Source organism: Arachis duranensis, chromosome 8 (genome assembly GCF_000817695.3).
Source record: "Arachis duranensis cultivar V14167 chromosome 8, aradu.V14167.gnm2.J7QH, whole genome shotgun sequence".
Classification (NCBI taxonomy): domain Eukaryota; kingdom Viridiplantae; phylum Streptophyta; class Magnoliopsida; order Fabales; family Fabaceae; genus Arachis; species Arachis duranensis.
This window is the reverse complement of record NC_029779.3, coordinates 11,322,049-11,332,719: the sequence shown is the minus strand read 5'-3', so window position 1 is coordinate 11,332,719 and position 10,671 is coordinate 11,322,049. Positions and strand designations below refer to the sequence as shown.

Here is a 10,671-nt window from a genome sequence, read left to right as displayed (position 1 = left end):
GTTAGTCGTTATCTGTCCGAGTTACATGATCAGCTTTTATAACCTCTTTACGCTGACTTGTATCTCGTCATTTTATCCTGACGACCACTTAAGTCAGTCATGGGATTTTTACGTTTTGTCGAACTTAAGTCGGCGCATTTCGTAGGAAAAATAACTTAATGGAATTTTCAAAGAGATATAAAACGAAGAAAGATCTTTTATTTATTTGCATAGGTACCTTTTGCTACTAACGGGTTTAAGAATTGTTGCCCCTTAGTCTCCACTTTGATGCCTTGTTAAAACTCCCTTCGGGAAAACCCTTTTTTTTCTTTTTTGGGAAAAAACCATGAAGTCGGGAAAAAGAGTACATCAGGGAGTGGAGTTCGCTTTTAACTGTAGTACCTTTTCATATTACAAGCATGCCACGACCTAAGTAACTCGGTGTCGTTCAAGTCGGTCACCTTGTAGTAGCCTTTTCCTAGGACCTCACTAATTTTGTATGGTGCTTTCCAATTAGCAACAAGCTTTCCTTCCCCAGACTTGTTGACTCCTATATCGTTCCTGATCAAGACCAAGTCGTCTGGAATGAAGCTTCTTCGAATGACTTTCTTGTTATATCTATTTGTCATCCTTTGCTTCAATGTTGCTTCTCTTATTTGAGATTGTTCTCGGATTTCAGGGAGTAGCTCGAGTTCTTCTTTGTCCCCCTTTATGTTTCCAACATCTTCGTACAAGCTCATCCTTGGACTTTGCTTGTTGATTTCAACTGGTATCATGGCTTCTATGCCATAAGCAAGTCGGAAGGTTGTTTCCCCTGTGGCAGACTAAGGTGTGGTCCGATAAGCCCATAGTACTTGAGGGAGTTCTTCGGCCCATGCTCCCTTTGCATCTTGCAACCTTTTCTTCAACTCTGCCAGTATAACTTTGTTGACTGCCTCGGCTTGCCCATTCGCCTGTGGGTGCTCTACCAAGGTGAATTGATGCTTGATCTTCATACTGGCTACTAGATTTTTGAAGGTAAAGTTGGTGAACTGAGTGCCATTATCAGTGGTGATGGAGTGAGGTACCTCATACCTTGTGATAATGTTCTTGTAGAGGAACTACTGACTTCTCTGGGCGGTGATGATGGCTAATGGTTCTGCTTCTATCCACTTTGCGAAATAGTCCACTCCCACTATTAGATATTTTACTTGTCTAGGCACTTGGGGGAAATGTCCTAATAAGTCCAACCCCCATTTTGCAAAGGCCCATGGAGAAGTTATACTAATGAGCTCTTCGGGAGGAGCGACGTGGAAGTTCGTATGCATTTGGTATGGCTGGCACTTCTTCACGAACTCGGTGGCATCTTTCTGCAAGGTCGGCCAGTAGAACCCTGCTCAGATAACTTTCCTGGCTAATGACCTTGCTCCGAGATGATTCCCGCAGATACCATTGTGGACCTCTTCCAAGACTTCTGTTGTCCTTAAGGTCGGGACACACTTAAATAATGGTGTCGATATCCCTCTTTTATAGAGGATATTTTTAGGTACTCGACTAATGGGTTCATCCATCCGAGGTCTAATCCGGATACTTCAAGAATGTCTTGCTTGGCCTCTGCTTTTGCTACAGAGGGTTCTTGGAGAGTTTCTTGGATCAGGCTTCTATTATTCCCTCCTGGCTTGTACTAGCTAACTTGGAGAGGGCGTCTGCTCTGCTGTTAAGATCCCGAGTTATATGCTTGACCTTGGTTTTTGCAAAGCGCCCAAGATACTCTAAGGTATTGTCCAAGTACCTCTTCCTATTGGGGTCTTTAGCCTGATACTCTTCATTTATTTGAAAGGTCACCACTTGAGAGTCGCTAAACATGACTACCTTGGTTGCTCCGACTTCTTCTACTAGCTTTAATCCTGCAATCAAGGCTTCATATTCTGCCTGATTGTTAGAAGCTGGAAAGTCGAATTTGAGGGAGACTTCTATTTGTGTTCCCCTTTGGTTAACTAGTATTATGCCTGCACCACTTCCGGTTTTGTTAGAGGATCCATTTACATATAGCTCCCACGTAGTGGATTTTTTCTCTTGATCTCCTGCATATTCTGCTACGAAGTCAGTGAGACATTGGGCTTTTATTGTCGTCCGAGACTCGTACTTAAGGTCGAAATCGGATAGCTCTATAGGCCATTGAACCATTCTACCTACAATATCCGTCTTTTGAAAGATTTGCTTCATGGGCTGGTTCGTTCAAACCCTTATTGTGTGGGCTTGAAAATAAGGTCGTAGCCTTCGAGAGGCTACTATTAAGGCATACGCAAATTTCTCGAGTTTTTGATACCTTAATTCAGGGCCTTGTAAGGCTTTGCTGGTGAAGTATACAGGATGCTGCCCGACCTCGTCTTCCCGTATTAGAGCTGATGCTACAACTTTGTCAGCTTTGGACAAATACAGGACGAGTTCTTCCCCAATTTTAGGTCAGGTCAGAATGGGAGGTTGGCTTAAAAACCTTTTGAACTCTTGAAATGTTTCTTTGCACTCAAGAGTCCATTCGAACTGGCATCCTTTTCTCAGTAAAGAAAAGAGTGGTAGGGATCTTAATGCTGATCCCGCCAAGAACCTAGAGAGGGCGGCAAGTCAGCCGTTCAGTTGCTAGACCTCCTTTAAGCAAGTTGGGCTTTTCATTTCTAGGACTGCTTTACACTTGTCGGGATTAGCTTCGATTCCCCTTTGGGGGTGTGTGATTGGAGGGAATGCAAGTATATTCCCAGGAATTCTGAGATGGGAATGATTTATTTCCATGTTTGGTTCAAGATCTAAAAAATCATTTCTGAGTATGTTTTATTCCAAGGAATTGAATTACCACCCATTTAATTCCCATCTCTCCCCTGGTTATCTTTAATTCCAATGGGATTGGAATGTATATAATGAAACAAAAAGACTAAATTACCCATGTTATTTAATACAGATTTCGGCTTTTTCTTGATTTTTCTCTGAAGAAGAAAACGGTGAAACCCTAGCAGAGCTTTTTCTTTGTCCCCAAATCAGTGAGACTTCACCAACGCCACCGCCACCGGAGCTGCGCCGGTGCCACTGTGACGCTAAACGGAAGACTGGTCTCCTTCTCTTCTTTGAGTTCATGTTCGCATTGCTTCTCTTTGCGAATTCTCTTTGAATTCTCTTCGAATCTCTCATTAAGGTTTGGGTTTTTTTTTATGCTTTCTACTATCATATTACACTAATTTTCTGCAATAGACTGCTAATTTGATTATTTGTTTTCTATTTTGCTTGATTTCTTAGATGCTCTCTGTGATTATGTTGCATGCAAACATCGTGTTTGATGATTTGCCTCAAATAAAGAGTTTAAGCATGTTGTCACCGATTTTGATGATTTGATGATTTGTTTTCTGCCTGGTTTATTAATTGCTTCTATTGTATAGTTTCAGCTCTTGAACAAAACTTGAATATCACTTTCTGTTTGTTGTCGTTTTCTTTGAATATTATATAATAATTGCTGAATTTTGATCTTTTGAATTTGTTAATGTTTCTTTCTTTGTCTTGTTCTGATGCTTAACTTCTTTGTTACTTTGATGTTTCAAGACCATTTGATTAGCCATGGTATTGCCATTAGTTTCATATTGAAAATTGGTTTCCATGGTGTAAAAGGTTATTGGTTGTGGTATTCTTTAGTTTTGTTGAAAGATTTTATAATTGGCATAACTATTTGTTAATATTTGTTATTTGTCCAAATAGCCAATAATGAATACTGTGCTTTCTCTTTGAACTTTGGTCTTTTGTTTCCTTTTGGTCTTTCTTTATTGTTAACCATGCTTAACACTAATCAGCTATTCCATAAAAATTAATTAAAACACTAACTATGGTTTTACGGGCTATGGTTATCAATAAACTACCATTTTCATTCGGTGCTTATTTTTTATAGTGATTTAAATTAAAGTTGCATCAGTGCATGCGTTGCTATGTGTTTATTATTTCCCAAAATCAGTGTGTTAATTTGCGATTTTAATAGTAGATCATATGTCAAGAGGCCTTTGGCTGGCTTTTCAAATCAATAAGGTTATAGGGCAATTACTAGTATCTTATCATGGGATATGTAAAATTTTAAAATGCGATTATGTCAATCAATAGTGTCAAACCACGCTAATAAGGGATAAGGCACACCATATTTTACAGTGTTGGACACTTGAATTGTTGTCAATAAACTCATCCAATCTTACTACGAATGCAAGACACAGAACATGATGACAAGGCATATATAACATGGACACTTATATTAAATTTTTTAATTTTAATAAGTATAAGCTAATTTTAAAAAAATTTTATTTTTGGTATTTTTAAAAGTACTCGAATAATTTAAAAGTTGTTATTGTCTTCTTGATTTATCAAAAATAAAATGAGAAGTTTGTGTTATTTGTCCAAATTGCAACATAGCTAAAAGAAGAATGGTAGTAGTAAGTAATAACTTTTGGTGAATAGAGAATTTGTACTTACTAAATTAGTGTTTTGTCTCATGTATCATGTGTTCTTTATTTTAGTAAGTAATAACTTTTGGTGAGAAAGAGGGTTGCAGATACTGTTTTAGGCCTATTCCTATGTACCTAGTGCCACTCTTCTTTTTACTAAGAAAACTCTAACCTGGTTTTACTAATCATATATTTCTTGTGGGGTGTGACATATTTCAACATGAGTGTTGCCATTGCATTTCCCTCTTCATATTTGTACAATGTCCTTATTGTCCATCCCTTCATAACAATACTACTCAGTATCATATTGATCTTGTCTCTGTCTGAAAACAGATTAAGACCTTAATTTTGATTCACTGGAGCAGTCAGCATACAATCTTTTTTAATAATTAATATAGGATTTTTTTTTCTTTATATATATAAGATAGAGTTATGTTAACATCTATTGCACTACTATAAAAATACAATGATTCTACCTAATCAAAGTAGAATCATATAGCCTTTATCTGAATTATTAGCAAATCTTGTATCTATATACTTAGTCGACAGCATTTTGTTGTCATGCTCTACTGAAAAATAAAATAAAAAAGGATGTAAATCTGGACCATTATATCCTATGATATGATTTGAATGTATTTATTCATATCATTGTGCCAAAAGTTAGCTAAGAATAATACAACGAACAATACAAGAAGCTTGAAGAACATATTGTGAACCCAGTTATCTGTATGAATGCAGTTATAATCTCTCTGCTCTTTCTCTCAAGTCATTAGATGGCAAATTTTTTTTTTTAAGGCTAGAGAAAGTTAAGACCGGGTTCTCTTTTTTGTATCAATGTAATAAGTAAGATATTTATCTTTTTGTGTTTTACTACAAGAGTTGCTGATACTTCTTCATTACTCACATAAATTGAGCATGTTTTCTTATGTAGCTTGTGTGCACCATCTATTTGGACAAAATTAAACTTTGAAATAAAAAATATTTATATATATCATATTCTTATATTATATATATATATATATATTCCTAAACTTGTCTTTTCTGGTTGTTTCCCACTGCATTGACATTGCTACCAGAAAGAAAAGAAAGGAAAAGTTATTTATATTCCTAAACTGGCCCTGCTTGATTTTTTTTTGCAGAATGGATTCCAAACAGAAGATGAAAATTATTACTTACTTGATTTTACATTTCGAATTAATGAATGACCTTATGGTTAAGTTGTTGATGATTTGCTATGTTTTGATTATATTGCAATTGAAAAAAAAGAAAAGAAAATGGAATGATAATTACAGTAGGCAAGTAATAAGAGATGTTAGTGTTGATAGGATTATTTATTTTAGTGATCTAGCATGTATAGAAAACACAAGAATGGATAGATGTGCCTTTCATGCATTGTGTAACATGCTTAAAAGGGTTGGAAGGTTAGAACAAAGTAGGAATATGGGTGTGAAAGAAATGGTTCCATGTTTTTACATATTATAGCACATGACGTCAAAATTAGAGTAATAAAGAGGCAATTTGTGAGATCTGAAGAAACAATTAGTAGGCGATTTAATGATGTATTGCTTGCTATTTTGAGATGTCATAATCTATTACTAAAGAAACCTCAACCATTTAGACAGGATAAAATGGATGAACGATGGAAATAGTTTAAGGTAATTTATTTTGCTAATGTTATTAAATCTCATATGGTTGGTGTTCTTTATGATTGAGTTAATTGATCTTTGTTTTGGATTTTAGGATTGCCTAGGAGGCTTGGATGATACTCATATCAAAGTCAATGTCCTTGAGGCTGATAAGTCTAGATATCGAAATAGAAAAGGTGACATAACAACCAATGTGCTTGGAGTGGTTGCTCCCGATATGCAATTTATCTACGTACTGACGGGTTGGGAGGGTTCAGCTGCGGATTCTAGGATATTGTAAGATGCACTATTTCGCAATGGGTTTAATGTTCCCCAAGGTATTTTATTGAGACTTTAATATGTTATCAAAGTAACCATTTGATCTTTCATTAATTTTGTTTAATTGTGTATGTCACACTAGGTCATTATTACTTATGTGATGCTGGATACATGAATTGTGAAGAATTTTTGGCACCTTATAGAGGACAAAAATATCATTTGAGTGAGTTTAATCCACATAATCAACCCAGTACAGCTCAAGAGTTTTTTAATATGAAACACTCACAAGCTAGGAATGTCATTGAAAGGGCATTTGGAGTATTGAAAGCAAGATGGAGAATTTTAAGGGGAAGATCATTTTATCCTATTAAGACTCAAGAAAGAGTTATAATTGCTTGTTGCCTTTTGCATAATCATATTAGAAGAGTGATGGTTGTGGATCCTATTGATGAGATAGAAGATCAAAATATACTTGGAGTAGATGGTGAGACGATCCACCATATTGAGACGAGTGATGTTTGGGGTAGATGGAGAGATCAACTTGCACAAGAAATGTAGAACCAATGGAGGAGAAGACATCACGCTCGATAATTGTAATAATTTTTCTATGTGTGAGGTTGTCTGTCATAACATTGATTTCATTTTGTTTATGAGTTTGTGTTCTTGTATAAGAGTTGTGCATGTAAGCTTATTAGTGCAAGTAATTTTTTACTTTTGAGACTTCTTTGTAACTTTCATTTGGATAATAGTAATTTTTTTAGTAAATTTAATTGTCATAATATTAATTTTAATTAAAGATATTTGTTATTAGGGGTATTTTAGTAAATTTAAAAAGATTAGAATCGATAATAATTTTAATTAAACATATTTTTATTAAGGGTATTTTAGTAAATTTTTTATTAGAAGTATTTTTGTAAATTCAAAATGTAAAAAGCAATAATTTTAATTAAACATATTATTAAGTGAAATTTAGAATCAATAATAATTTAAGTAAAGATGTTTGATATTGGGGGTATTTTGATAAATTTAAAAAAAATAGAATCAATAATAATTTTAGTTAAACATATTTGATATTGGGGGTATTTAAGTAAATTTAAAAAAATAGAATCAATAATAATTTTATGTGAACATATTTAATATTAAGGGTATTTTAGTAAACTTAAAAAAATTAGAATCAATAAACAATTTAGCTAAAGATATTTGATATTAGGGGTATTTTAGTAAATTTTAAAAAAAATTAGAATCAATAATAATTTTAGCTAAACATATTTATTATTAGGGGTATTTTAGTAAATTTATTATTAGAGATATTTTGAAATTAAAAAAAATAATGTAAAAAAATAATATTTAATTAGCTTTATATTTAATTTTTAGTCATTAATATTTTAATTTGAATGAGTAAGGGTAATTTTGACATATTACATAATATGACTAAGAAATTTAAATTCAACCAAACAAAAATTTATTTATTCCTAGGATTATTACATAACATTCCAAGACATTAAATTTTATAAACAAGCATAGGTATCTTATATTCCAAGTAATCTTATTCCTAGGCATTATATTCCTAGGAATGACATTCCTAGTAATAAAATTTAATCTTTGAACCACACACACCCTTTGTGTAAGCATGAATCCCATAAAATTTCCTACCTCCACCACAAAGGTGCATTTTGCAGGATTTAGTCTCATCCCATGCATCCTTATGGTGTTGAAAACTCGCAAAAGGTCAGCCAGGAGGTCAGCCTCATCCTTGGTTTTTACTAGCATGTCGTCTACGTAGACTTCCATTAATCCCCCAAGGTGAGGTGCGAACGCCTTGTTCATCAGCCTTTGATATGTGGCTCCAGCATTTTTCAGTCCAAAGGACATGACTATGTAGCAATAGTTTGCCTTAGGAATGATGAATGATATTTTTTCTTGATCCGGCTTGTACATCGGGATTTGATTGTATCCTGAGTATGCGTCTATAAACGACAAGTACTGATACCCTGAGCTGGAGTCTACTAGGGTATCAATGTTTGAAAGTGGATATGGGTCTTTGGGACACGCCTTGTTCAGGTAGGTGTAATCGATACACATCCTCCATTTGCCGTTTTGTTTTTTTACTAGCACCACGTTTGCCAGCCACGCCGGATATTTGACCTCTTTGATGAACCCGGCTTCTAGGAGGGCTTGCACTTGTTCTTCCACTACTTGGGCTCATTCAGGTCCGAGCTTCCGTCTTCTTTGCTGAACAGGTCGCGAACCGGGGTATACTGACAGTTTGTGTGACATGAGGTCGGAATTTTCTTTTAGGAGCCTTATAAGCTTCTTCTTCAAATCTTCTTTTAGGTTGGCTCCTATGTTGATGTTTTTTCCTTCCTCTTCTCCGACCTGTACCTCCTCAGTTTTTTTCCCGGGTTGTGGTCGCAACTCTTCCTTGGCTCTGACCCTTACGAGCTCAATTGTGTGCACCTACTTGCCTTTTCCTCTCAAGTTTAGGCTTTCATTGTAGCACTTCCTTGCCAGTTTCTGATCTCCCCTTATGGTTGCTATCCCTTCTGGCGTTGGGAATTTCATGCACAGGTGGGGGGTGGACACCACTGCTCCGAGCCGATTTAGGGTGGTCCTGCCTATTAGAGCGTTATAGGCTGACCCCACGTCGACGACTATGAAGTTGATGCTCAGAGTTTTGGATTTCACCCCTTTTCCAAAAGTCGTGTGGAGGGGTATGAATCTCAGTGGCTTTATTGGTGTATTCCCCAGTCCATACAAGGTGTCAGGATAAGCTCTTAACTCCTTTTCATCCAACCCCAACTTATCGAATGTCGGTTTGAACAGGATGTCTGCTGAGCTTCCCTGATCCACCAGGGTTATGTGAAGATGGGCGTTGGCAAGAACCATAGTTATTACTACTGGATCGTCGTGTCCAGGAATGATGCCTTGCCCATCTTCTTTGGTAAATGAGATGGTTGGAAGGTCGGGGGCGAAGACTTCCTTCAAGTGCCTCTTGCGAGATGACTTTGTGAGGCCACCTCCACCGAATCCCCCATATATGTGTATGTGTGTGTGTGTGGTGGTGGTGGATCTCTTCGGTCACGTTTTTCAGGTCGTAACAATCATTTGTGGAGTGACCATACAGCTTATGGTACTCAGTAGTCGCCACAACTCCCCCTTTTTTATTTTTGATGGGTCTAGGGGGAGGTAGTCTTTCAGTGTGACAAATTTTCCTATAGACATCAACTAGGGAAACGCGTAGAGGAGTATAGGAGTGATATCTCCTAGGCCTTTTCAAGCCAACTTCCTCTTTTTTCTTGGGCTCTCTCTCTTTCTCTTTTGATGAGTGAGAGTTCCTAGGTCGCCAGCTCGGCTCTCGAAGTCGGGCGTTTTTCTCCATGTTGATATACTTCTAAGCTCTCTCCTGTACATCGCTTAGGGAGATCGGGTGCCTTTTCGATATGGACTGGGAGAAGGGACCTTCTCGAAGTCCATTTACTAGGCCCATAATCACTGCCTCCATGGGCATGTCTTGAATCTCCAAACACGTTTTGTTGAACCTTTCCATATAGTCTCTCAAAGGTTCCCCGACCTCCTATTTTATTCACAGGAGGCTCGGTGCATGCTTTACTTTGTCATTCTGGATAGAGAATCGCATCAGGAATTTTCGCGAGAGGTCGTCGAAACTGGTGACCGACCTTGAGGGAAAACTATCGAACCACTTCATCGCTGCTTTAGTAAGGGTTGTTGGAAAAGCCTTACAGCGGGTAGCATCAGAAGCGTCGGATAAATACATCCGACTTTTGAAATTGCTCAAATGATGCTTTGGATCAGTGATTCCGTCGTAGAGGTCCATATAAGGACTTTTAAAGTTTCTTGGAACTTTTGTCCTCATGATGTCCGCACTAAACGGGTCTTCTCCTCCCAAGGGAGAATATTCTCGGTCGCTACGGGAGCTTCGACTTTTGAGAGCAAATTCCAGCCTTAAAATTTTTTCTTCTAACTCTTTTCGTCGCTCTATCTCGTTCCTCAAGTTCCTTTCTGCCTCTCGCTGTCGTTCCAGCTCTTGCTCCAACTGTTCTAGGGGCCCTTGGTGACCGTGGAACAATCCCATGAAATCAGCTGCACGGGGTTGTCCCTCTTTTCCAGATTTGCGCCCTTCAGAACAGTTTGCCTTTGGGTCTTTCAACTCAGAGGTGCCCTCTCTATGCTGGTTGGTCGCCCCTTGATGGGTGACTATATCCGCATCGTGGTGTCCAATGTCTTGATTCTCTTGCTCAGAATCGGACGCTATGTGGCCATCTTCGTGTGAATCGTCCGCCATTATTGGTTGATCTCGCGGGTCCCTGGCAACGACGCCA

General features: G+C 37.3%; 1 protein-coding gene across 1 annotated transcript; it reads left to right on the top strand.

Moving 5' to 3' along the window:
• Nucleotides 1–5,795: 5,795 nt before the first annotated feature.
• On the top strand, nt 5,796–6,889 carry LOC127741208 (uncharacterized). The gene is made up of 3 exons (XM_052253240.1): nt 5,796–5,885; nt 6,168–6,349; nt 6,754–6,889. Exons 1-3 carry the CDS (start codon nt 5,796–5,798, stop codon nt 6,887–6,889), a joined length of 408 nt encoding a protein of 135 aa, XP_052109200.1.
• Nucleotides 6,890–10,671: the final 3,782 nt, after the last annotated feature.

Bases quoted from the DNA above. Each gene is read 5' to 3' on its own strand.
- LOC127741208 (XM_052253240.1), top strand. From the start codon at position 5,796: ATGGATAGATGTGCCTTTCATGCATTGTGTAACATGCTTAAAAGGGTT. The intron at 5,886-6,167 runs GTTCCATGTTTT...TTTGGATTTTAG, and splicing joins ATATGGGTGTGAAAGAAATG to GATTGCCTAGGAGGCTTGGA. The intron at 6,350-6,753 runs GTAAGATGCACT...TAATCATATTAG, and splicing joins GCTGCGGATTCTAGGATATT to AAGAGTGATGGTTGTGGATC.